The 25,113-nt window shown below is 50.2% G+C and overlaps 13 protein-coding genes across 13 annotated transcripts; 6 read left to right on the top strand and 7 right to left on the bottom strand.

Moving 5' to 3' along the window:
• Positions 1 to 320: 320 nt before the first annotated feature.
• mpkC (mitogen-activated protein kinase mpkC) lies at positions 321 to 1,634 on the top strand (the record flags this gene model as incomplete). The annotated part of the gene is made up of 6 exons (XM_041695886.1): positions 321 to 355; positions 404 to 503; positions 611 to 967; positions 1,027 to 1,105; positions 1,166 to 1,349; positions 1,421 to 1,634. The coding sequence occupies 6 exons, from the start codon at positions 321 to 323 to the stop codon at positions 1,632 to 1,634; spliced, it is 969 nt and encodes a 322-aa protein (XP_041561571.1).
• Positions 1,635 to 1,958: 324 nt separating this feature from the next.
• APUU_70954A (uncharacterized protein) lies at positions 1,959 to 3,080 on the top strand (the record flags this gene model as incomplete). Its single annotated transcript, XM_041695885.1, has 1 exon — positions 1,959 to 3,080. One exon carries the CDS (start codon positions 1,959 to 1,961, stop codon positions 3,078 to 3,080), a length of 1,122 nt encoding a protein of 373 aa, XP_041561570.1.
• Positions 3,081 to 3,192: 112 nt separating this feature from the next.
• APUU_70953S (uncharacterized protein) lies at positions 3,193 to 3,531 on the bottom strand (the record flags this gene model as incomplete). The annotated part of the gene is made up of 1 exon (XM_041695884.1): positions 3,193 to 3,531. The coding sequence occupies one exon, from the start codon at positions 3,529 to 3,531 to the stop codon at positions 3,193 to 3,195; it is 339 nt and encodes a 112-aa protein (XP_041561569.1).
• A 196-nt stretch (positions 3,532 to 3,727) lies between these two features.
• Positions 3,728 to 5,286, bottom strand: aspA (putative septin AspA; the record flags this gene model as incomplete). Its single annotated transcript, XM_041695883.1, has 6 exons — positions 3,728 to 3,962; positions 4,016 to 4,618; positions 4,680 to 4,767; positions 4,822 to 4,938; positions 5,010 to 5,085; positions 5,266 to 5,286. The coding sequence occupies 6 exons, from the start codon at positions 5,284 to 5,286 to the stop codon at positions 3,728 to 3,730; spliced, it is 1,140 nt and encodes a 379-aa protein (XP_041561568.1).
• A 1,590-nt stretch (positions 5,287 to 6,876) lies between these two features.
• HSV2 (phosphatidylinositol-3,5-bisphosphate binding protein HSV2) lies at positions 6,877 to 8,239 on the top strand (the record flags this gene model as incomplete). The annotated part of the gene is made up of 5 exons (XM_041695882.1): positions 6,877 to 6,985; positions 7,046 to 7,084; positions 7,146 to 7,243; positions 7,298 to 7,654; positions 7,712 to 8,239. The coding sequence occupies 5 exons, from the start codon at positions 6,877 to 6,879 to the stop codon at positions 8,237 to 8,239; spliced, it is 1,131 nt and encodes a 376-aa protein (XP_041561567.1).
• Positions 8,240 to 8,522: 283 nt separating this feature from the next.
• Positions 8,523 to 9,430, bottom strand: APUU_70950S (uncharacterized protein; the record flags this gene model as incomplete). Its single annotated transcript, XM_041695881.1, has 2 exons — positions 8,523 to 9,312; positions 9,375 to 9,430. The coding sequence occupies 2 exons, from the start codon at positions 9,428 to 9,430 to the stop codon at positions 8,523 to 8,525; spliced, it is 846 nt and encodes a 281-aa protein (XP_041561566.1).
• A 453-nt stretch (positions 9,431 to 9,883) lies between these two features.
• Positions 9,884 to 11,754, top strand: APUU_70949A (dynein family protein; the record flags this gene model as incomplete). The annotated part of the gene is made up of 6 exons (XM_041695878.1): positions 9,884 to 10,040; positions 10,100 to 10,261; positions 10,347 to 10,717; positions 10,779 to 10,872; positions 10,924 to 11,546; positions 11,611 to 11,754. The coding sequence occupies 6 exons, from the start codon at positions 9,884 to 9,886 to the stop codon at positions 11,752 to 11,754; spliced, it is 1,551 nt and encodes a 516-aa protein (XP_041561565.1).
• Positions 11,755 to 12,380: 626 nt separating this feature from the next.
• On the bottom strand, positions 12,381 to 14,153 carry APUU_70948S (spermidine synthase; the record flags this gene model as incomplete). Its single annotated transcript, XM_041695877.1, has 3 exons — positions 12,381 to 12,779; positions 12,836 to 13,142; positions 13,201 to 14,153. The coding sequence occupies 3 exons, from the start codon at positions 14,151 to 14,153 to the stop codon at positions 12,381 to 12,383; spliced, it is 1,659 nt and encodes a 552-aa protein (XP_041561564.1).
• Positions 14,154 to 14,520: 367 nt separating this feature from the next.
• On the top strand, positions 14,521 to 15,253 carry APUU_70947A (uncharacterized protein; the record flags this gene model as incomplete). Its single annotated transcript, XM_041695876.1, has 2 exons — positions 14,521 to 14,689; positions 14,805 to 15,253. The coding sequence occupies 2 exons, from the start codon at positions 14,521 to 14,523 to the stop codon at positions 15,251 to 15,253; spliced, it is 618 nt and encodes a 205-aa protein (XP_041561563.1).
• Positions 15,254 to 15,876: 623 nt separating this feature from the next.
• APUU_70946S (putative AMP-binding enzyme) lies at positions 15,877 to 18,087 on the bottom strand (the record flags this gene model as incomplete). The annotated part of the gene is made up of 7 exons (XM_041695875.1): positions 15,877 to 15,995; positions 16,064 to 16,346; positions 16,409 to 17,455; positions 17,505 to 17,540; positions 17,590 to 17,737; positions 17,824 to 17,894; positions 17,959 to 18,087. The coding sequence occupies 7 exons, from the start codon at positions 18,085 to 18,087 to the stop codon at positions 15,877 to 15,879; spliced, it is 1,833 nt and encodes a 610-aa protein (XP_041561562.1).
• A 448-nt stretch (positions 18,088 to 18,535) lies between these two features.
• APUU_70945S (SET domain protein) lies at positions 18,536 to 19,849 on the bottom strand (the record flags this gene model as incomplete). The annotated part of the gene is made up of 1 exon (XM_041695874.1): positions 18,536 to 19,849. One exon carries the CDS (start codon positions 19,847 to 19,849, stop codon positions 18,536 to 18,538), a length of 1,314 nt encoding a protein of 437 aa, XP_041561561.1.
• Positions 19,850 to 20,254: 405 nt separating this feature from the next.
• On the bottom strand, positions 20,255 to 22,342 carry APUU_70944S (putative GPI anchored protein; the record flags this gene model as incomplete). The annotated part of the gene is made up of 6 exons (XM_041695873.1): positions 20,255 to 20,849; positions 20,914 to 20,978; positions 21,028 to 21,129; positions 21,195 to 21,471; positions 21,523 to 21,822; positions 21,879 to 22,342. 6 exons carry the CDS (start codon positions 22,340 to 22,342, stop codon positions 20,255 to 20,257), a joined length of 1,803 nt encoding a protein of 600 aa, XP_041561560.1.
• Positions 22,343 to 23,330: 988 nt separating this feature from the next.
• Positions 23,331 to 24,035, top strand: ISU1 (putative iron-sulfur cofactor synthesis protein (Isu1); the record flags this gene model as incomplete). Its single annotated transcript, XM_041695872.1, has 4 exons — positions 23,331 to 23,414; positions 23,476 to 23,719; positions 23,779 to 23,844; positions 23,905 to 24,035. 4 exons carry the CDS (start codon positions 23,331 to 23,333, stop codon positions 24,033 to 24,035), a joined length of 525 nt encoding a protein of 174 aa, XP_041561559.1.
• Positions 24,036 to 25,113: the final 1,078 nt, after the last annotated feature.

The following is a 25,113-nucleotide window of genomic DNA, read 5'->3' as shown; positions in this document are numbered from 1 at the left end:
TGCTATTGTAGATATGCGAACGTACAGCCCGTCGGCCTCGGCGCTGCTGGCATTGTCTGGTATGGCTTCATATAGCCTCCTCCCCTTGCTCGTCTCAGCGTAAGGAACTAACAAAGCCGCTAGCTCTGCTTATGATTTGATTTCGGAGCAGGCGGTTGCAATCAAGAAGATGATGAAGCCGTTCGATAGCACCTCAATTGCGAAGAGGACGTACCGAGAGGTGAAGCTCTTGAGGCACCTGCGACATGATAATGTGCGGATCCAGTTTTACTAGGCGACTGGCGGTTGGCTCCCTGCTGACTCGATAACAGCTGATAAACATGAGCGACATATTCATATCGCCCCTGGAAGACGTGTATGGATAGCAGCCCGGTCTCCTTATGCAACAACTGACAATTAAAAGATACCTTGTAACAGAACTCCTGCCAACAGATCTGCACCGCCTGCTCAGCTCAAGACAACTCGAGGGGACTTTCATCCAGTACTTCTCATACCAAATACTGGTAAGCAAATAGATTATTGCGACTGCACCTCCGACTAATATCCTTGCTGGAGTCCCGCGGCTGACGCAGTACTGCTCCGTCTTGCGCTTGTTCTTGTCTCACTACAGCGCGGGTTAAAATACATACACTCAGCAGGTGTGATTCATAGAGACCTCAAACCGGGTAATATTCTTATAAACGAAAACTGCGACCTGAAAATCTGTGACTTCGGGCTGGCCCGTCTTCAGGAACCGCAGATGACGGGCTACGTGTCGACGAGGTACTACCGCGCACCGGAAATCATGTTGTCCTGGCAGCGATACGGACATAAGGTTGACCTGTGGAGCGTCGGTTGTATCGTTGCCGAGATGTTTCTGGGGAGGCCATTATTCCCGGGAACGGATCACATCAATCAGTTCTATTTGATTACGGACTTGTTAGGAAACCCTCCGGATGAGGTGGTTGATCGGATCACGACGACCAATGTACGCCACTTAACTTCCATTTAATGCTCAGCAGATTCGGGCTAACACATTCATAATAGACTCGTCGGATGGTAAAGTCCATGGCGAAAAAGAGTCCACGGTCGTTGAAAGAGGTTTTTCCCGGAGCTGAAGATGAAGGTATGTACAATGGAAATCTCGCGCGATTGTAGGTCCGCAACTAACAGAATCTTTTTCCAGCAATAAACTTCCTTGAGAACCTCCTGATCTTCGACCCAGAGCAACGCATTTCTGCAGAACGGGCATTGAAACACCCATACGTGGCGCAATATCACGACCCAACGGATGAACCTTGTGCAGAGAAAAAGTTCGACTGGTCATTCAATGATGCTGAACTGCCCACGGAGACGTGGAAGATCATGATGTACGTTTCATATATGTGTAGCTGGTCAGCTACATAAAGATAGACACTAACGAGTGTACGCACACGTATAGATACTCTGAAGTCCTCGATTTCTTCCAAGAGACCACAAACCCCAGCGATCAGAACCAGGCTTTCCCAAGCGCGGAAGATCCGTCACAGCTGCAAATACCGGCCAACATACTAAACGACGCAGAACTTCTTCCAGATCTTTCTACATTGGTTGATACATCTAAGTTAGGTGGCATGGATTTTCTAGTCGACGGACCACCAATGGATTATGCTTAGGGGAGCGTTTTGATAGGGCAAGAAATTGAACCTGAACGGAATTGGGTGGTCTGGAAAGTTTATGGAAGTAACTTCCACCTCTGTCCTGGCCTGACATCTGCTTGGCTGGAAAGCATACGCGTCCAGAGCAAAAGGGAAAATTTAAATAATGAGTGATGATGATACATAAGTAATGACCATTGCTTTCTTTCTTTCCAACTACGACCTACACAATCTTCTTACTTCATTTCATACAGCCCTACCTTTCCCCCCCTTCCTCACGCGGTTTCTCCAGGTAACAACAAAACGAACAGAAAGGAGTAAAGATAGCACACTCGCACAATCATGCTGTCCAAAACTAGTACCAATACCTCTTATTTCCTCACCATCCCTCCTATCATCCTCCTTGTCATCCTTCTCTCCCTCCACCCCCAGCAGGCAAGTGCCTCTCCCGCCCCAAGACCAGGCTACGGCTACACACAAGGTCAGGGCCAGGGCTGGGGACAGCCAATCGCATCCCCCATCGCCACCCTCGCACCAGGCTACAGCGGCCAGACTCAGGGCCAGGCTCAGGGCCAGGGTCAATGGAGTGAAGGCCAAGGTTACGACCAAGGTGGCTCTTCCGGAGTAGGTGGCTCTTCCGGCCTAGGTGACTCTTCTAGTCTAGGCGGCTCCTCTGGTCTAGGCGGCTCCTCTGGTCTAGGCGGCTCCTCAAGTTCCGGCTACGGCTCTGGCTCCAACGACCTCACCGGAGCAAATAGCTGGAGTCTCTCGCTCTACAGCGACGCCCAATGCACCAGCCAGCCCCTCAGCTTCAGCGGCACCGACAGCCTGAGCTGCTCGAGCACCGGTGGAGCCGCGATCGCCGGCCAGGCGTTCATTGCGGAGGTTCAGGGCTGCACTGTTGTTTTCTTTGAGGGCGAGGGGTGCTTTGATGGGTCGAGGATTGGGACTTTTGGGGGTGAGGATGATGAGGATGACGACGGTGAAGACGATGGCGATGACGATGATGACGATGACGATGATGACGATGACGATGACGATGACGATGATGATGATGAGGGACATGGGAAGAAGAAGAGGGTTGTGAGAAGGGGCGGTGGTAGTGGCCAAGGTTCTGGGACCTGTGCTCTGCCTAAGAGAGATGATGAGGACGATGACGATGACGATGACAAAGACGACGACGAGGAGGAGGATGATGATGATGATGATGATGATGACCACAAGGGCGATGACCATGGGGATTATGATAACAGCAACAAGAATGACAAGGACAAGTCTAACGACCACGACGATGGTAAGGATGAGGATGACGATGATGAGGATGACGATGATAAGGACGATGACAACAAGGGAGAACACCACAAGAGACAGGTCCGAAAGAAGCGAGGAACTGGGCAAGAGAATGGCAATGACGATGAGGGTGTCGTCCAGATCAAGGCGTTTGCAGTAGTGTGTGGCTTCTAGGTAGTCTGTCAAAAGTTCTTCTCTCCTTTAGTCTTCTTAATTTTAATCTACAGTCCGTTAGTATGAATTCAAGTGGTCGAGATATGCTTTTCTTCCTCATACTACTATTCAACTAGAAGACAGGATAATAGAGGACTAAGACATAAGCAACAAGAGAGCACGCAATATGAAAGGACAAAAGAGGGAATCTTGCTGCGCTGCTGAGATTGGAGACAGGTGTCATGGATAAAAGCAGGTATAAAGAAAATAGGGTAAGGGTGGAATTTATGCAGGTGCTCCAGCCACAGCTGTCAACGATTAAAAAGAAGCTATCTTTGACCTCGAGCGTGAAACAACGAAAAGATTCTTCGGCCGAATTAAGAAAGACATGAAAGAAGGCAAGGAAAGCTGCGAGGGAGTGGAGAGCACCGCCAGGCTCCACGTCCGTCCACCGGGACACGGTAGCAGTCATCGAAGGACACGGAATGTTGGTTGCATTGGCTCTTCCTTTCTCTTCCAAAGAAAGCTATTAACGTGAAGTAACAGTAGTCGAATAATATTATCCCCATAGACAGTTATAACCGCTGTGCCACGAGTTTCATAGCATAGGCACAGACGGTGTGAAACTCCGCAGGCTGTTGCCCGCGGACAATTAATCTCAAAAAAGATTACTGCTCGCCGTTGGCGCTTTGCTCCTGGCTTGCCTCGCGGGCCATGCGCGCCTCGATCTCCCTCAGTTGACTCTCGCGAGCCAACAGTTCCTGACGTTTCTCAGCAATCTCACGCTGTACCTTGAGCTCAATCTCGCGCAGCTTCTCTTCCTCGCGGCGGAGTTGTTCTTCCTTCAGGCGGACGGATTGAGTTGCCAGGTCTTCGGGGTTCATCGATGAATCGCCACCGCTCCTACTCACGATGTTAGTTGTTGCAACACAGGGAACGTTAAAATGTATACGTACGTAACAGCACCGTCAACACTCTTACTAAGCTTCTCGGTACGGTAGTTTTCGTATAGGAAGTCGTGGGTAATCTCCTTCAGATCTGCAAGATGGCTGTGGAGCAAAGCGCTTCGGATGGCCAAAAAGTCTGAGTGTCGGGGGTTCTCAACCTCGACAACACCCCAGGGGTACTGCCTAGCTCGTACTTTGCGGCTGTCGATTTCCACAAAGTCATCCGAGCCAACAATGGCAAACGGCATCAGTCCCCGGAGCTCGGCGTTCTCCTCCACGGTGTCCTCGTCGTCCTCCTCGATATCATAAGGGAAGTTGTAAACAGGAATGCGGTAGTGCTCAATATCTTCCATGATGAGCTTTTTCGACTCGGCGAGTTCCGCAGGGGTGAGCGAGTCGGCCTTTCCGATAACGGGGATAACGTTGACACGCGGGGAGAGACGCTTCATCAATTCAATATCCAACTCACGGAGCCCGTGGCCGGTTGGTGTGATGAAGTACAGGAGGACGTGGACACGGTTATCCCTGAAGCGGGGGTTTCGCTTAATTCGTGATTCCTCGGCAAGAATATCGTCGTATTGGCGTTCTAGGTATCCCACAATCTCACCAAAGCTATAAAACGGTTAGTTTAACGCCACGTCTTTTTTTTTTCAGTTTGGCGGTAACCACATGCCTGGCTTCATTGTCAATCTGGTCACCAAAACCCGGGGTATCAACGATGGTGAGGGAGATCCGAGTGCCCTCGTCGTCCAATTCGAGTTCTATTAGAACGTATCAGCCTGAACTTTGGCGGGCTTCATCCTGAAAGGCCATACCAACTGTCACCGGCTTGATGCGAACGCCCTCCTCAATGTGAGCATTGGCAGCGTCATCCGCATCCTTGCCCTCCAGAACCTGCTTCCCGCAAAGCGTGTTGACAAAGGTTGTGCGTCCTGCCGCGAATTGATCCGTTAACTCTGGAACGATTGTGATGCTTTTATTTTTTCTCAGATTAATCACGCACCGGTTCCACTGGCACCGCAGACCATCAGGCAGAACTGAATACCCTTCTTGACATTCTTCTTCCGGCGGAGCTTGATCTAAGAGAGGCGCAACGAACGTTAGTTTCCGCCAGCCATGCCGATTGGAAAGGGACGAGGAGGGGGGTGCGAACGGAAGCCTAAATTGAAAACAGTCAACAATTGAGAAGGGAAAGTCGAAGGACTGGGGGTGGATCGTCCTTATGAGGTCGCAAGGCCAGAAAGGGGAAGTTCACATACCGGGTTATACGCAGACGACATGATGGGCCAAGAAAGGGGAAGGGCGAGTAAAGAAGAGAACGATGGTCGGAAATGTGAATTGATGGAGGAGAGAATGAGGATAGCGAGTGAAAGGGACGAGAGACGGAGAAGGAGCAGAAATGAGGAAGGGAATGAACTGCTGGACTCCTGAAGTCGAGTTGGAACCAGCAGAGAGAGGTCGAGAGAGGTCGAGAGAGAGCGTCCGTTGTTAGAGGGACTTGACTGACCTGGCAGTTTAGGGGGGAAGGTGCCCCAATGCGGTTTAGTCTATGCGGCCGTGGTATTCAATACGCCCCTCGTACACAAGCTGTTTCCCCCTTTCTCTCCAGAGCTCGGAGTAAACCAATCACAGCCGAATTTCTGCCACTGGACGCTGTATTACGTATTATTTATTGGTATCTCCAATACACATGTTCAAGATCACAATCCGAGACCTGTGTATCCAAGCAGTGCTACATAAAAAAAAGAAAGAAATGGCTACATGCGTGTTAATTAAACTGCGAAAGACGAGAGGCGAGTTCAGGAGTTTGGCGCCTAAATCAAGAGCTCTGGTGCCTCAACTATTGGTGAGAACGACCCAGCGAAGCTTGGCCAGAAATGAGAAGATCCAAAGATTCCGTCAAGCTCTCTCAAGCCACCGTGACCTTTGATGTCAGACTCGTCGAAAATGGGGCAACTGATTTCTTATGACAAGCGGAGAGAGAAAATCCTTTAATAAGATGCATAGGTGTTCGATGCGTCTCTTAGGCTGAGTTGGCTGATCAATTCCTCACGAACTCCTTTACGAACGGGACTTGGTCTTATTTTCAGGGGTAAATAATTTGGGGAGCCAAATGATGCCCTCTCTCTCCGCGGGACCGCGGTCGTGGGCCCTTGCGGGTCACCCACCACAAATCGCAGCCTGAGGCTACAATTTGCCACAGAAGTATACACTCGATCTACATGCTGCAGTCAAGCTTGAGTATACTTTAAACTTGCTCTTGCAGATTATCACGAGAAACATATCTATAATTTTGTAGTATAGAAATGCGAGAGATCTCATTTCGAATCTTACGGGGTCCGAGATGCATTTAAAGTTAAAAGTCTGGTGAAGAACTTTGTGGTATTCCTCTTTTAAAGATCAGTCAAAATAAAGTCTACGGGAGTGGCATGACTCAACTCCCTGGGCTAGGCATCCAGCGAATCCTGACTTTGGTAGCCAAGCAGGTATGTTAACAATGCTAGGTACAGAAAGCCCAAAAACAGCCGATTACTCACGTGACGTCATACAGACACCACAGAGGATCAAATGCTCAGACAACCAGGTTCGCTAAAACCGACTCATTTATACAGCAAAGAATATCCGGCAGTATCGCCGGCTCAAAGGGTTTTACTCTGGAGGACTGTTCGGCGGTATATTGCAAATCAATGATTCCATAATCGGTTTAGTTGGGAGTGAGTCGCAGCAGTGGACCCGTGGACGACAAGTCCAAATAAGGTCAGCGGAACGGTTGATCTTCCCAACCCATGAGCTCCCTTGAGCTTCCTATCTTTCCTACATCCGACGTCAAGCTCTATCGATCTCGATAATCTGCATTCCTGGCCGCCGGGATGGATACGCGACAGCTTATTGATGAATCTAAGGGCCCACACTCCCGATCGGTGACCTTCAATACCGATAACTCTTGCTTCTCTGTCGGCTTGGATACTGGGTTCTGCGGTTAGTCAAGCTATTAAATATATCTCATGCGCGGGAGAAATCACTGCTGACCCATGAAAGTCCTCAACGCCAACCCATGCGATCTCAAGGTGTCTAGAAGTATGTGCTTTGTCGCAGTTACCCTTCATCCCGGTATGCCACCATCTCTGACCGTCCATAGATTTCGGTGCCGGTATAGCTCTCGCTGTCATGCTCGGTAAATCAAACTACCTCGCCCTCGTCGGCGGCGGGAAACGACCAAAGTTTCCGCAAAATAAGGTGCGCTGACCCTGTAATTGGGCCCCAGTACCTCTACTAACAAAAGTACTGCAGCTGGTTATCTGGGATGATGCGAAGCAGAAAGCCGTCATCACTCTGGAGTTCAGCACATCCGTCCTCGGCGTCCAGCTATCAAAGTCACGTATTGTCGTCGCCTTGCTCAATACCATTCATACATTCGCCTTCTCTACCCCGCCCAAGAAGCTCTCGGTTTTCGAGACAACAGATAACCCCTTGGGGCTGGCATGCTTAGGTCAGAAGCTGCTGGCCTTTCCAGGACGGTCCCCAGGACAGGTCCAAATTGTCGAAATTGAAACGGGGAATGTCAGCATCATACCTGCTCACAGTACCCCACTACGCGCCATGACTATGAGCCCTGATGGAGAAGTGCTTGCAACAGCGAGCGAAGCGGTAAATTTACGGTTTATTTCAATATAATATTGGTTGTTGGCTAACTGAACACCCCAGGGCACTTTGATACGGATATTCGCGACGAGCAACTGTGCGAAAATGACCGAACTACGACGGGGCATGGATCACGCCGTTGTATTCTCACTTGCCGTCTCACCGTCAAATAACCTACTAGCCATGACATCTGACAAGTCTACCCTTCACGTCTTTGACCTTCCACATCCACGCAACGGCCCATACAGTCAGCAGCAATCATCATTAGACGAGGAGCGGTTGAATAAAAAGTGGGGAATCCTTGGAAAGATACCGCTACTCCCGAGGATGTTTTCTGATGTTTATTCATTCGCAACTGCGCATTTCGAAATGGGAGAAGAAGGCCCTGGCTCAACATATGCACCACCTTTGGGCAGTGTATTAGGGCGACCTATGAAAGGTGTAATAGGCTGGTCCGATGACAATACCATACTTGTCGCGAGCGCCGGTGAAGACGGGAGGTGGGAGAAGTTCGCCCTCTGTGACGGCGAAGAGGGGAAGCGATACTGCATTAGAGAAGGCTGGAAGAAATTTCTGGGAGGCGGAAGCTGAAAGGATATCCCTCAGATTGTATTCTGAAACCAGGTGTTCAAACGAACTGACGACGCGGAGTCGTCGAGAGTCATATTTGGTAAAGCTGCCTCGTGCTGGCACAACCAGGCACGAATTTTCGGCAATGATACGGACATTTGACAAAAATGGCCGCAATAGTATCCAGTTCAGCACCTACCGGGTGCTGACCGTCTGAAATTCGCTGGCATCTGGTCTGATGACCCGCGATCCAGCCCAAGAACGACGATAGCGCATTCAATTGATCCGTGCGGTTGGGAACAAGTTATCGACGACGATCATGTCTATCCCGCTCCCGACGGGATGCGGGTGATCGTGATCGCTCTGCAGACCTGTCCCTGTGGGACCTATCCCGTCGAGATCGCTCTTTATGGTCACGGCTGCTCCTCTCCCTAGACCGCGAGCGGTCCTCATCACGTCTGTGGCGACGGTGGTGGTGGTGACGGGAATGGCGACTTGATCTCTCTCGGCTGGAATCTCGCCGCCGCGAGGACTTTTCCTTTTCTTTCCTTGCCTCCAGTGCTCGAGCCACTTCTTCCCGCTTCTCCTCAATGAGAAATTCCTTCATGGGGTCCTCCTCGTCATGATTATGTATTAGCTCCTGTAATTCAATCTCTTCTTTCAGCAGTTGGCGTCTAGGCGGTTCCCTATCTTCACTTTGGCCCCTCCTCTTTCGCCTCCTTCTCTCATCATCCGTGTCGTCGTCGGCCTCTGTGTTAACAGTATCCCCCATTAACTTGGCCACGTTGTTCGTATCCTCTTCTTCATCACGCTTCTTGTATCTCGTATGATCCACCCGTAGCATCCTGCCGAGGACAGTCGCTCCACCAAGGTTGTCGACGGCGAGATCCGTACTGCGCTGATCTTCATACTTGAGAAATGCAAAGCCTCGGCTCTTTCCTGTCTCTTTGTCGCGCACTAGGTTTATGTGTACTGGTTCGCCATACTGCGAGAATATAGTCACAATATCACCCTCGGAGAGATCGAAAGGAAGACCACCGATATAGATGTAAGCTGTGTCGCGGTAGTCGGCGTGCCAGGAAGCTTCGGGAGGACTAAAAATTAGGCAATGTAAGCAAAAGGCAATTAAAGTCGCAATGGGGGAAGAGATACTTACATAGCATTCTCTAGCTCGCGCTTGTTCAGAGCCTGAACTTGGCGGATATTATTCATGGCACCTCTTGTTTGCAGGTCTGCAGGTAAGGAAGAAGTCCAATCGAGGCTTCTGCTGGTCCGATCCGCTGGTATCGCATCACGTGATTTGTTTTCCGAAAAGAGATATTTGGGGATGAAGGAGTGTTGTGGATCCAGGAGAGAGGACATAGAACAACAACCACGCTGTCGCCATGCTGAGCATTTTGATTTCAATGTTATGAACTGTGTAACGCTGCGAACCCCCAACCCCTCCAGAATTCTACGTTTACGCCGATCTACAAACACCGCAATATTAGGCCATTCAATCTTCAAACACGTCCCCTGACCTGTTCCGCTTCCGCTTCTTCCCCGACACCCACCACCTTCCCACCCTTGATCCACGCGTCAAATCCGTTGGAGCCGTGAATACATCGTCCAGAAGTACTTTGGAATGGTCTGTGCAGACTGAGCGCGGTCAGTTTTGGACAGAGAATGTCTACATCAAGTCAAAACCCGCGGACAAGATCCAGCACAGGAAACAACAGTCGACCATCCAGCAAAGATGGACCAAAGAAGAACATTTGGTCTTCTATGCTAGACAGCGCTGCGACCGGCAAGCGATTACCTGAGAAGAACCTCCTGATATTAGGTGCGCAAGTCCTTCTGAGCTTCACCGCGGGTCGCTGCTAATCCTACCACGACTTTTAGGAGGTACACCCGAAAGCCAGAGAGAGTTTTTGGAAGCATATTCCGCAGATACTTCGGATTCTAGCACATCGAATGAGAAACGAAAGGGTAAATTGCCTCCAGTGGCCAATCAGTTTGCCTTGGGATACACGTATCTAGACGTGTTGGATGCGGACCAGGAAGGTAAGTAGGCGGCGGGGTCCCCTAACTTCGGCCTCCGGCCAGCTAGAAGTGGTACTGGATGCTGAGACTATTTCTTCTTTACAAGATACGTTGGCGCGTGTTTCCGCATACCTTCTCTCCGAGCCATCGTTGTCATTCGCTCCCCTCCTTAAACCTCTTTTCACGCCTCAGTCCATTTCCGAAACCTCTGTCGTTATCCTACTTGACTGGTCCGATCCGTGGACGTGGGTTAGGCGACTGAGAGAATGGGTCCGCCTTTTACGCCATGTGCTTATCTCGCTCGATGACGAAACCAAAGTCGTGATGGAAGAGAACATGACACAGTGGAGGGAGCGGAAGAAGGGAATAGATACCACTTCAACGGGGTCACAAGCAGCCAGCTCTGGGGCTGTTGTTATAGGCCCCGGAGAATGGGATGAAGGACTGGGGGTACCCCTGTGTGTGGTTTGCCAAGGAGTACGTAGTCTTCAAGACCTAGTTGCGGAGGAAAATTGCTGACGTTCATGCCTTCGAATAGACCGACAAGATGGAGAAGTTGGAGCGAGAACATGGTTGGCATGAGGAGGAATTTGACTTCATTCACCAATTCATGAGAACATTACTGGTAAAACGTACGGTTCCCGAGCAAGACAACTCTTGAAAACACCTCTAACTGACTACAGATGGCGCGTCTCTCATATACACGAAGCCATTCCAGGCGAATAACCTACACAGCGTACTGCACTCCTCCCTCGGCATACATTCACTCCTCAAAAAACTATCTCTCAAAGCCCAATTTATCGAACGAGACAAGATTTTAATACCTACGAATTGGGATTCATGGGCCAAGATTCGAGTTATCCGAGAAGGATCCAATTTGGAGGGCATATCAACCGCTTGGTCTATCGAGATTCAAGACCCACCTGAGCCGCTTACCAACGGGAATGACGAAGCCCAGGAGGAGGGTACCGCTGAAGAAGACGACGGGACGAGCGCCGTAAATATATACGAGCAGACCATCAAAGACCCCAAGCGGAGTACCTCGATAGCGTACCCCGGAAGCCAACAAGGCAGGAACAAGATCGAGGTTGATACAACTGATATGCAGGGCTTCCTCACCAAGCAGCTGGAGGTTTTGGAGCAGTTGAAGATTGAGGATGAGAAGGATCGGGCAGCCAAGAAGGCGCCTCAACTGGAAATGTCTCCATTAGAAGATAACAGCCGGGTCAACGAACATATTGGGCCTGTGCAGTTCAACATGGGTGGTATCCAGGTCGATGCGGATGATATGCTCCAAAAGATAAAGGTAAGCTCAATCGAGGCCATCTTACTGATTGCAGAAGGATGCTAATATCCGTCGCCAACTGTAGGACCGAGAAGCCAATCGATCCCAACGGAAGGATCCTGTTTCCTCACCAGGAGACGAGAAAGCACACAACCAGGCACTAGCGAACTTCTTTGCAGGTCTAGTTAAGAAACCCGGGGGCAGTCCCCGCGGAAGCCCGTCGGTATAACGCATGCAAATCGAATCGAACAATTTCCCTGCAATTTCGCTTTCCTATGTTGGATGTACGTCGGACGGAGTTGGACTCAGTTGGTTTGGTTCCGTTTCTCATCTCCATTGCAAGTGGCTGGCTCTCCTGTAACCGGTGCCACCCCATGGAAATGCCATAGGGATTTGGCAGCCCGTACATTTTCACTCGTTCAGTACATACCCCCAGTACGTATCTTTTTCCTTTTGATTATGGTTAGCGTAGATACCTTTTCTAGTACATTTTCATGGGAAGGGGTGATACCTATGTCATTTAAGACTGCCGCATTTTGTCAGTGATAATCATAATCTTCCAATTCGAAATATTCAGAATAATCTATTGTCTTGTAAAATATATATTTATATATATGAAATTATATTGATACATGATGTGATTATATATAAAAATTCGCTTTTATTGGTCACTCTATAGGTTAACACTATCAGCTTAGATATGAGGCTTAATATATATATTGAAGCACTGGCAGGACTAAGGCTGTTACCCCAATCGCCACCCCATCATATCAATTTATTTACCCCAACATCTTCCCCAGATCCCCTCCATCTATCTATAGAGATAGATAGATAGATAGACATATATTCAAATACTTACCACCCCTCCCAGACCCTATCTGGCAACACAGTCCTCATAATTTTCCAATGCTCCAATGCAGTCCGATCTTGAAACTTATGCAACGCCCCAACGCCCTTATCATACAAAATCCTCTTACCACCCTGCTCCACAGTCTCAAACCTCGCCGCGTCAACCTCATGTCTCGGAACAAGATACCGAGCGCGGAACCGACTACCCAGGAAATCAGCCGGTTCGGGGTCTCGGAACGTCAGCGGGGTCAGAGCATCCTTGGTGCAGAAGATGACCATGTTGGTAAAGTCCATCCCGATTTCGGAGTCGGTTTCTTCGCGGTAGAGGCGGCAGGTTGGGAATATGGATTTTATAGTTCGGATAGAGAGGCCGGTTGGGTAGAGGCTTATGTCGCCGGCGTAGTTCTGTTGGGGTTTGTTTAGTTTTTTGTCTTTCTTTTAGAGTGGAAGAGGGAACGTACGATGGCAATGACTCCGTCGTCCTTCAGAAGGGCATGGAGACCGCTGATGAACTCATGTGTGAAGAGCTCGACGGGCTCAGCGCCGCCGGTGAAGACGTCGTGGACGATGTAGTCATATTGCTTCGGGGAAGAGGATTTCTGGCTCTTTTGGACGAAGGCGCGGGCGTCGTCGATGACGGCGGTGTGGTTGGATGGCAGGCCGAAGTACTGGCCTGCGAACTTGTGGACGACGGAGTCAATCTCGACGATTGTGGTGTCGATGCCATGGCTGATTAACGCGCCTGGTGTCGTTCCGATTCCGAGACCACTGGATGGACGTGAGTGGGTGTTTTCTTTAACATTAACTGGAAAGTTGGGGGAATTACATGACGAGGGCATTGCTTCCGGCGTCTACGCGGGGAGTACCGTGCGCTGTCTCAACAAGGCGGACGGCCTCGAGCATGGTAAATACTGCGTAAATGGGGTCTTTCACGGCCGGAGGGTTGTAGTTGTGGCGCTTCTTGACCCATTGGCCTCCGAGAAGACTGTGATCGCACCTCATAACGCGGAAGCCATCCTCGAGATTGTCCAAAACGGAGACGTAGCCGGTCGTGGAATCTTGACGGTCCAAGAGGGCGAAACCATCCTCGACAAGAGCAGAGTTGAGAGCTCTAGTCGTATATCCCAATGGCAGGTGCTCGTTGGAGGTGAGAGAGAAGAGAAGGGATGGAATAGCCAAGAGTAGGAGCTTTGATGGGACTGCAGCAGCATATAGAACCGGGACCAAGATCTGAAGGCCGGCGCGACTGAGCAAAACAGTCGATCCAATGAACTTGGAGAGAAATGCTTTGACCAGATGTTCGCCAGCAGAATAGACGACGTAGGAGCCAAGCAGGGGAATGTGCTCTGCCACTAGATCACCGTGTCGATTGAGGTCCAGACCGGACTGCACCAGCTTACCAGCGCTGGCCACAGAAAGAAAGATTAGAGGATATAAACCAAATATCTCTGTAATGATGGGCCCAGCAGGGTTCCCGAGCGCCGAGGTCTGCTGAGTGATAAAGTACTGTAGCACAGGCAGCCAAAAGGCCAGGACGGGAACAGCATAGACAGCGTTCCGGCGGGACAAATGATGGACAATGTTCTTCGCAAACCACCCCGCTACACCTGCGATTCCGATTCCGTAGCCGTGGAAGATATGGGACGGGGCCGACCCATATACAGGAGCCAGAGTCAACAGAAAAACGACCGAGTAGAATGCAGCAAGGACCAACAGGGCCGCACCGACCGCCAGCTGCCTGGTCGTATCTTGCTGGTAAATGCTCCTAAACGGGGCCATGGCTTCAATTCAAATTCGATCAAGCTCAGGAAATTTTCCTAACAGTTGTCAGTTCCAAGGTTAAGGTCCATTGAAGAGCTGTCAAGCTATAGTGCCAAGCAGAGATATGAAACAAACAGGAGACTCTTACATGTCCTTTTCAATTAGCAGCTAGTAGACAACCACCATACTAATTGTAGACAAAAGTACCAGTCCAGGCAACTGCCTTTTATTACAGACTGACTTGATTAGTTGATGCTGTGACGCGGAGTTGAAAAGCAGCAAATTTGCCGCCCGCTTCCGACTCGACGAAGTTCCCCATTTGCATCATCGACACTGACAACCAAAACTCACCCATTAATCAACCACCACAACCACTCACACCATTATGCCTCTCTTTCCAATGGGCACGGGCATCCAGAACGACCAACTCTCTATCGGAGATGATGCCAAAGCCCCATCCCCCGCGATTCCACGCGCAACCCAGATCAAAAACCGCCGCAAGCGCTATCTAGACCTTCATCCAGAGTATTTCTCTGCAGACCTCGAGCTAGCCGGTCCGCGCGCTCTATCTCACCATATTCTTGGCTGATCGTACTTTCAAATACAATGTTTTTTGATACCGACAGCCAGGCCATCCTATCCGTAGGAGAGAGCTAATACCCCATGCAGACCCGTTACTCTACGACCGCCTGATACGCCGATTCCAGACACCTGCGGAGCGCGAAGCTGAGGGTCGCGCAAAAGGATTCTCTGGCGTCCTACAGGCAGATCTGATCCGATCCGAGGCGAAAATGGACGCGTTGAATCACCCTGATCCCCACGCGATGTTTACCTATGCTCGTGGTCCGAATGGGGAGATCCTGGCGGAGGATGTCGACGAGATACCTGGAAGCAAGGAGGAGGGGAAGAAGGCGTGGGAATGGGAGATGACGATGCGGTTTCTAAGAGGGGAGGATTCAGACTTTGATTATACAGTTGTGGATGACAATGAGGAATTTGATGATTTGCAGGAAGAGCAGGAGCGGTATTTCGACGATGAGGAGCCGGAGTGGGTGGTTGAGGGTGAGGGTGATATGAGAGCGCGTCTGCAGGGGGAGACTGGGGTTCAGGATTTTTGATGGTTACGGGTTTGATCCTTGGATCTGTATTTGTCTTCTGGGTCACTGACACCCCGAGTTGATATGTCTGCGCTCTGCGAACAACCCCGCTGTTGGCTTAGCCACACGCTCATCACTGGCCCCTGTGCGCCTTGGAATGGGAACAACTCCGGCCCACCTTCGCGCCGAACAGGGCCATCTGCCACCTCAACCTCTGCCACATCCCTTGCTGATACAGCTGGTGAATTCAGACCGGCAGCCACGAACAAAGTGCGCAAAGGTGTCCCCTGATACGGCCCTTTGCTCAGATGATGGAGAGGTATCGAAATGAGGCACTGCTCTCCAATAACCAGAACAACCTGCTTCGATAAGGATTGCGCATACATATACCCAGTTTTTGCACTGCAGACTCAGTTCTACGATGTCTTTGAGACCGAATGCTTTGAAAGTGTTGCTAGGCCAATTGTCGATCAGGCATGTTGAAAATACCCGAAATATACCGAAAATGTCCAAAGTTCAATGTAGGCTATAACGTATCGTTATACGCCATGTGAAATGTACATGATCTTATGAACCTTCGAGGCTCACAGAACCACAATGTCGTATATACTCTTATAGTGGATCGCGAAACTCCCAAAGTACGCCTAATGATGCCCTCCCAAAAGCTTCACCGCCGTCTCCCTAAGTTTAAACTTCTGAATCTTCCCACTCGCCGTCTTCGGAAACGCATCCGTCGGCTCGAGGAAGAATATGTACTTTGGCACTGTCCCAGCGTGAGCAACCCCACCCAAGCAAACTCCAGAACATGGGAAAAGAGAGAGAAAGACATACCAAGATGTGAACTCAACTTCTCCTTAACAAAGTCTCTAATCTCATTTCCCGTAGCAGCCTCATCGTCCTGATGTTCTTTGGCGATAATAAACGCGGCTACAACCTCCCCGTAGCGCTCATCGGGTACACCGACGATCGAGACGTCCGCGACGCCTGGGAACGTCAATAGACAGTTCTCGATCTCGAGCGGGTGGATGTTTTCCCCGCCGCGGATGATCAGGTCTTTGATTCGGCCTGTTATGCTGATGTATCCGTCCGGGGAGAGGGATGCTTCATCGCCGGTCTGAATTTTTGTCTATTAGTTTGGTTGGGTGCATAGTAGTGAGTGAGTGGAGGGAAACATACATGCATCCAGACTTTCCCACTTTTATCACGGAGCATAACCAGATCAGTTTTGACCGGATCGCCCCAGTACTCCTTCATAAGGAGGTATCCAGATACAGCGAGTTCGCCACGGGTATTGATGGGCAGTATATTATTATGGTCTGAGGGATCAACGATTTTAGCCTCGACATGGGGCATGAGGCGGCCGACGGTATTGATACGTTTATCGAGGGGGTCATCTGTCGTCGTCATCGCAGAGACGGGGCTTGTCTCTGTCATTCCATAGCAGATGGTCAGCTCTGTGAGGTTGAGCACCTTGTGTAACTTTTTCATGAGTTCGGAGGGGATGCTGCTCCCCGCTGCGATTCCGGTGCGGAGGTGTTGAAACCCTTCGTGTGAAATATCGCCTGATTCAAGGAGACCGAGTTCCTCGAGGAACATTGTGGGCACGCCGTAGAGGGCTGTGCATTTCTCTTCCTGGACGGCTGTGAGGGTTGCACGGGCATTGAAGGCCTCGGTTGGGAAGACGATGGCAGAGCCGTGGGTTGCTGTGGCCATGTAGCCTAGGACGGAGCCGAAGCAATGGAAGAGGGGCGGGGGGCAGCAGACGGTGTCGTGTGCTGTTAGGCGCATTCTGTCGCCGATTTGGGCGCCGTTGTTGAGGATGGAGCGGTGTGTGAGACACGCTGCTTTAGGCATTGCGGTTGTGCCGGATGTGAATTGGATGTTTACGACTTCTGATGGGGAGAGGTTTTGAGGGGGTAGTGCCTGTCCATCTGCGGTGTTGGATGAAGTGATGGAGGTGTAGGGAGTTAGGCTTTTGAAGGCTGAAGTGTCGATGCGGCCGGTGGAGTTCTCCACGAGGATTATGTTCTGTAGTGTTGGGACGAGGGCAGACTCAAGCTTGGACTTTTTGAGGTCTTGGACGAGGTGTTTGAGGAGAGGTACGTTGCTGCGTGGTTCTCTCCGGGGGAGGTTTGATTCGGAGCTGATGACCATATGGCTTGTCCCAAGGTGGCTAAGAGCTGCGACTACTTGAGTCGCATTGAAAGATGGGTTAATTGGTACCTGGTTACGTTAAATATATCCATAGAAGTTGAAGCTGGGTATTACCTACCAAGATAGCTCCAAGCTTGAATAGAGCATATGTCACCTATATGGCTCGTAAGCATTTCCCCAGCTGATACAGTACCGCAACATACAGTCGCATGCTCCATTGAATTCCCCAACATAACTCCAACGCGGTCTCCCTTACGGACTCCAACAGATTCTAACCCTCGCGCAAGTGCATTGCTCCGAGCGTCAAGGTCGAGGTAGGTGGCTCTATCATTCTGGTGCTTGGAGATGACACTGGTCACGTTAGCTTACTTGAATGTACCAAGTGCATTTTGAGAGAACTGTTATATTAAACCAAAAATGAATGGAAGGCAACCTACGCTGTCCTGTCTCCATAATTATCAACGATACTGGCGAAATGCTCTCCAATCGTGGACTCGAATAGCGGCGGCTATAGACTGTGTCAGCGATTCGAACATATGGGGGTCGTATTGAGAACGGAGCTCGTTTTGTACCTCTGACGGTCCACGCGCATAGCTCTGGGTAAGTAGACCGCGTCTAGTCACTGATAGAGCCTGTGAGAGCGATCCAACAGCGGTTATATTCGGGAGTCTTCCCCGGAGGATAGCAATGGAGCAAGACATAGCTGAGCGAGACGTGGGCGTTATTGATCGATAGTATGTTCCATGATATTGTATAATCGGCCAAGGCTAAACGATATCTGAACTCAGGCGACTTGGAGAAAGACGGTGTCACGGTGGCCTCCGCAGGTTTGGTGTGTCGTCGCGTGCCACAAGGAATGTTATACTCCGCAATTCGGCAGATGTTGGCGTCCGATTGTGAGAGGACGAAAGGAATGATAATATCAGGAGTACTATAGGGCTTAGTAGTTATTTCCTACCCTGCCAATGGACAAGAACGTGTTGGAAGAGGAGGAGAGGAGAGCTAGAGGTCTAGAGGTCGATGCAGGAGAGAGACAGACTGCGGGGAATCTCCTCACTTGGTCCAACAGCCGAAATGCGGGGTCTGCACTACAACCAACACGATCAGCATCACGATCAACATCATTAATGCATTACATTACATTCCGTCTTATTGACTCCTTCTCCGCCTACTAACACAGTTTGTCTCTCCACACATGCATTCCCGACGGGCCCAGTAATCGCTCCCATAGTTGACGGTGAGATCCTCAAAGGGCGCAATATCGCGTTTCGCCTCCACCGTCATGACCGTCCTCCTCCCAACAGTCCGATAGTTGAACTTCGTCGACGCCCGGCAAGAATGCGCAATATACCGCGTCCAGTTTCCATATTTGCGCGGCGAGATGATCGCAAGAAAGTACTCCGAGTCAGTCTTGGACGCATGCATCAGCGAATAGAGATGATCGCCGTCATAATCAGGATGATGGAGCTCTCCAACAAATTGACCCAGGATATCGCCCTTCTTGAAGCTCGTTAACGCCCGTACCCCAGTCCCAGTTAAAGGCCGATCGACCAGCTCAACCAGGCTCCCAGCCGAGAAATCAAGTACACAGTCACAGATATCACCAGACCCGCAGAGATCACAGTCCCCATCATGTGGTATTCGGGCCGTCGGGTCTTCAACCCTTCCATCCTCCTGCCAATTTCTTGGATCAAAAACCGGCTCATCAATATGAACCTGGGGCATCCCTTCAAACATCGGCCGCCGCACCTTCTTATCCAGAGTCTGCACGACATGATGCGGATGTTGCCCCCACATTTTCCGCACAGGTCGCAGCTCGGAACCAAGCTCCGGTATGAGGTCCAGATGGGCGTATTTCAGCAGCTGCCCACGCCAGTCTAGATTGCGGGACCGCGCGAACACTTCAATGCTCCATTGGTTCTCTCGCATTTTCTCTAAGACTTCTGCCCAGATCACACTGTGGCGGATCTCCCGACAGGCACGCCGGAATCCTTCTGCTGCCATGCAGATCGAGAGCATCTTCCAGCCAAATATTGTGACAAACTCTTCTAGACGTCGGATTGTTCCTCGGGGATTGAAATAAGATTTGGGTTCGGAACCGTTGTGAAGACTAGTATCGCGATTTATAAACCGCCCGACGACCCTGTCAAGCAGGTCGCCACTCTCACGGAACTGCAGCCGGTACTGAGCTACATTTTCAGCCGTGGGATTCAGCCTGACACTACTGCGGAGGATGCAGACGTAGTTGATGTCGTAGTATATTGAGGCAAGGATATCGCTGACTAGCTTGGAGACTTGCTCTTGCATTTGTTGTGGGTATGCTGCGAGGCTACGCTTTTGTTTCTTTTCATAACGCTGATTTTCAAGGTTTCCATCTATTGATGCATCCTTGCGAGTTCGTTTTTGGCGGTGGGTGAGTCCGTCTAAGAGGACTTTTGTGGACGTTGATCGTAGTTGAGGCATCTGGATCGTGATGTATTGTGTAGTTGGTATAGGAATATATCCACCAGGAAGTTTGGGGCATGCTGAGGGCAAGACATCATTATTAAGTAGTCGATGCCATTAATAACTAATAATAGTAGAATGAGAAGATTGAACAATGAATTCTTTATACTACCTTGTCATTATTCAGAATCTTTGTTTGTCATGGTCTTTTCCCCTCCTTTGTTGGTTTCAGATACTCTCGGATGTAGAACTAGAAGGGTTTAAGAGTAACCTTCGTGAAGAAGTAATTTAGTTTTGATTCTAATGGAAGTCCAGTGAAGTACATTAGGTGGTATAGTAGTAGTAAGTGGTTAATTCATATTCGCAGGTCACCCCTAAATTACCTAGAGTATACATCTAGCTATAATACCCTTAGATCCTCCTTCATCCCCATCCACAGAACCCGACAGCAACAGACATGAGCGCAATAGAACTCAACAACATCATCCCAGCGCCCTCTCCGCCAACCCTAACCGCCCCGTTCCCACCACCGCCATCACCATCACTACTTTCCCCCTCAGTCGAGCCAGCCTTTCCAGTCTCTTTCGCTGGCTCCTCGGGCTCAAAGCCCACGCAAGCCGTCGGAAGATCCCAAGCCGTACTCGCCAAAATCGGCGCCACCCCACGCGTATCGTTAAAGTCCATGAACCGCACATCGTAGCTCGCGATAACACCCACGTCCAGTTCCACAGAGGGGACGAGGTGTGTTGCATTACCGACATTATCAGCATCAGCACCAGAATCAGAATCAGCTGCTACGGGATCGCAATTCTCATTAACACCGGTAACATGGGAAACATTCAACGATAGACTCGGCATGCTAACGAACGCCCCAATCCCGCCGTCGATATTGACGTTTAGGGCCTCGAGACCTGTGTTTATGCCTAGCAGAATCTGGGGCTGGAATGTGATCCCTAGTGAAATGGAGGATATAGTTGTTGAGGCTGAGAAGGGGATTTGCTGGAAATCTGTGTCCGAGCTGGTAGGTTTCGATGTCATTAGTTAGGTTGGTTTCTGGACATGCAGGTATGATGTGTACTCACAAGTCGCTTATTGACGATTCGTTGAATTCGGGGATTCTGATATGAATTCTGGAGTCATCAGGGACCTGGAATTGTTAGTGAATTAAGGATATAGGAGTGATTGGATGGATTTACTGTTGCGTTGAAGCCATAGGAGAACCCAACATCTTCTTCGATGTCTGCCGTGATGATGATATTGGGAACAATCTGAGGACCAAAGGTGAGAACTCCTGCTATCTGAAAAGTTAAACGATGTCAGCAATCTTCCAATGTTAGATCGTAGGGTGTGGAATAAAATCTACCTGGAAAGGCACAAGCGGGATAGTAGGAAGCGGGACACTGAACTCGATCAGAGGACCCTCAGACTCGAGTTCGAACTCCAGTTCAATCTGCGAAAACATACGTTTGACTAACAGATCAACGCTGCTGTTCGTGAAAAAACCGATCGCCTCGTCCAACTCAAAATCTTCATCTTCTTCGGCCGTCGCATTCTGTCCAACGTTGAACTGCCCCCGGGAGAGCTGGATGTCACCCCGAATGGCGCACGTTTTGCATCGTACAACGACTGGGAGATCAGGTCTGCTCAGGTCAGTTGATACGTCCCATATGGGCTTATGGTCTCATACTTACACGACTTCGTTCGCGAGTGGCGCATCTATCGGGTAGATCTCTAGGCCGGTGTGACGCACATTAAAGACCGCATTTGCCGATGAGTTGAGTCCATCAGCATCAGAAGGAGCTGCAGGGAATGATTGCCTGGGCGATGGTATCTCGTCTCTTTTGACTGGCGTGGCTACATGTTTCTGGATCTCTGACGGATGTCTGCGCGAGAAGGACACTTTTGTCGTGGAGAATGCCTCATGCCAGTTCATTGGCGTTATGTCGAAAGTACCGATGTGGCTTGCGGGATCTACGCGGGCATTTGTTACTCTGGTAAGTCATTAGTACTGAGATACTGCATCGTCAGTTGTACTTATTGAACACACCGATGCGCAGACCGGTCTCCTTCGAGATCGCAACCGTCATGGGAAGTGACGACGACAAACTCAGGCATGCTCTTGATTTCCGTATTGAACCTCTCCTCGGCAGTCGCAGACCTAAAATTGAAGTGTATCTTGGACTCTGTGCAGACGATACTATCGATTTCGGTGTCCAACTCCTCCAATGCAAGTACGGGCCATCGTGATTCCACGTCTAGGGTTGTTGAGAAGACCGATTCTTCCTCGACATCCTCAGCAGCATAGTCAAAACTCCTCTTCTGCTGAAATAAAGGAGCAATAGTCTCTGATCGAGCCTTGAGCTTCGACGACAGTGTTCCTGCAGACAAGCGCTTCGGTTCTGGGGAATCCAGCACTTGATAGCGAGGGTTTAAGCTTGGGCTACTCGCATGGACAAGAATAAGAGACAGGAGAGTGATCAGTGCAATGAAGAGAAACATTTTCGATAGCATTGGGTACCAGAATACGGCCTCCAAGCTCCCTGGAGAGGAGACATAATGGCAGTCGGGTCTCACCCCTATTTATCAACTAGACAAGTTTGTGGCACAAAGACGCTGCATATTTAGACCCTCCAATTCAACCCCATCTGTGTCAGCCGTGTGAACCTTCCTCCAGACCACGCCGGCTGTGACAGATAACAAGGGTCTTTGCAGCTTGTCCAGTCTGGTCGAGACGGCCTGGGGCCGTTCCTGCGGCCCCCATGCAGGGGTGCACGAACTGAGTACGAACAAACAAAGGCGTGAACTCCCCCAGCCTCGTTTGCTGTGGGACCTCTAATTTCCAGGTACATGCAACCGTCTCAGCCTCGTTTGCTGTCTTAAAACCCCTGATTCCTAGGTACATGCGCAGCCACGGTTAGCATGCAGGTTAAAACGCAGTCGAAGAGCAGGCGCTTCCGCGAAACGGAGCAATTGCCAGCGCAGTTGGTTATTGACAAGAACATCAATGCCAAAAGTCCCGGCCTTTGGGAATTCAACCTGAAATGGCCGGGACGGTCCGCATTTCTGGGACAGTTGCAGGCCGTCCGGCCGAAGCAACTATACCAAGATTCCCTGGCCCCCAGCCCAACCTGTTACACTGCAGATTCGACACAGAGTGTTGTGTCATCCTTCATCCTTCACCCATAATCCATGATCTGTGAATACGAGACGAGAGTTTGTTGAGTGAAGAGTTGCCCGCGGACCTCCAACCTCGGAGATCGGACTTCGGAGCGCCAAGCGGGCAAGCTCGGGAAATTGGTGTGATATCATTGGCCTCCGCCCATTACATCAACCGGCGCCATGCCTGTTCCAGAACACTCATCTCACCTGACCTGTTTCTAAGCAGGGTCGCCACAAATTTACGCGGATCTGATAAGAACCGACGTCAACTCCTCTGCCTCCATCATAATACATCTCCCCTCACTAGTATTCATCAACCCATCTCTATCACACTACAAATATGCAATCCATCAGAACTGCTCTTCGCATGACCAGCGCGGTCCGCCCTGGCATCGCCAGTCGCAACATCGTCCCCCCTTCCATGGTCAGAGCCTACCACGAGAAAGATATGTGCCCATGCCCTTTCCCTCGGTTATGTTCTGAAGGCTAACTTCCTCAAACTGATCGATCACTACTCAAACCCCCGCAATGTTGGTGCTCTGAACCGCAAGTCCGTCGATGTAGGCACCGGTCTCGTCGGCGCCCCCGCCTGTGGCGACGTTATCCGACTCGACATCCAGGTGGATGAGGCGACTGGAAAAATCACCGAGACCCGTTTCAAGACCTTCGGCTGTGGTTCAGCCATTGCTAGCTCAAGCTATCTGACCACCCTGTTGAGGGGCAAGACCTGTTCGTGGTTCCCGTGGTTTCCGAAATGTGCAAGAATTGATGACTGACATGTTGATTAGTGGACGAAGCCGCCAAGATCACCAACACAGATATTGCTTCTGAACTCTGCTTACCACCTGTCAAATGTGAGTTTCTTATGACAATCTTTCGATGATATGGTTGGTTGCTGACATCGATTTTCTTAGTGCACTGCTCTCTCCTTGCCGAAGACGCCGTCACAGCCGCCATCAAGAACTACCGATCGAAGAGAATCACGCCGGCCACTGACCTTTCCGGAACGGCGAAGGAAATCCCCACGGAGGCCGCGCAGGCATAATTTGATAGTTAATTGTTGTTGAGCGGAGTTGTTGCTGTTGATATACCTCGTTTAAAAGTCTCGAGCTCCGACTTCTGAATCAATGGAGCGGGGTGTTGTGTTTTCTCGGGAGTTGTACGTTACTAGTCTTTAGTCTTACGGTCGTTTTCTCTTCTACATTATGGCGTTAGTGATTAGATTCCCAATACGATAAAGATGAAATCACTCGACTTCATGATGACCGATTTGTACTGTCAAGACTAGGCACAGATTCTTGTTTGGAGATCTGGCACCCGCCACTTAGTTAACCAAGCGTCTGCGTTGGACGCTCGAACATTTATGCATATCTAAAACAAGGTTCGATTCTTATCAGATGGAAGCGAAAGACACCATAGTCATACGATGTTTCGACTTGCCAGGGGCTGAGCGGCTGGGGCAAATCCGGGGACCAGGCGTGACTCCGCGCTTAACGCACGGCCTAAAGCCTTCAAATGCGAAGCAAACATCTTTTAAGGCCTGGAATTTGACTGTATGATTGGCAGACACACTTCCTGGGGCTGTGGGAAATCAGACAACGAACTGGGCGCCGACCGTCGCAACTTTTAAAAACTGTTATAACGGCGTAGATTGATTGACCATACAAATTCGATTCTTTATAAATCATGGGAGAGACCCAGTACACAACCAAAAAGGACCATGATGTCAGTTTCCAGTCTCAACGGGTCGACCACAATTCGACGATGATCCCAATTATTGATACGAGTCGCTGCTCTGAGTGAAATCTGCATTATTATGAAAGAGAAACGGTGCTGCCTCTCCACGATTGACTCATAATGAGCCATCGTTGCGACTGCGACATCAGCCACACACCCCCGTGCCAGCGGTCGGGGTCCCAATAAGGAATAGCGCTCAGTCGGGGTCCCAAAAAGGGCATGGCGCCATAATCAAGGCTTAGAGGTCTGAGCCTCTAAGGCATCCCCCGGCCCTGGATGTCGAGCTTCGTTCTTTTTATTATTTCCTATCATTACTTCTTCTCCGAGTGAGCGAGTGCTATCTCCGTGCAGTTTCGCATCTCGATTACCCCCGTCAAAGCGCGGCC

The sequence above is a fragment of the Aspergillus puulaauensis genome, chromosome 7 (genome assembly GCF_016861865.1).
Source record: "Aspergillus puulaauensis MK2 DNA, chromosome 7, nearly complete sequence".
Classification (NCBI taxonomy): Eukaryota; Fungi; Ascomycota; class Eurotiomycetes; order Eurotiales; family Aspergillaceae; genus Aspergillus; species Aspergillus puulaauensis.
The sequence above is the reverse complement of the archived record's forward strand: the minus strand, read 5'-3'. Positions and strand labels throughout refer to the sequence as shown.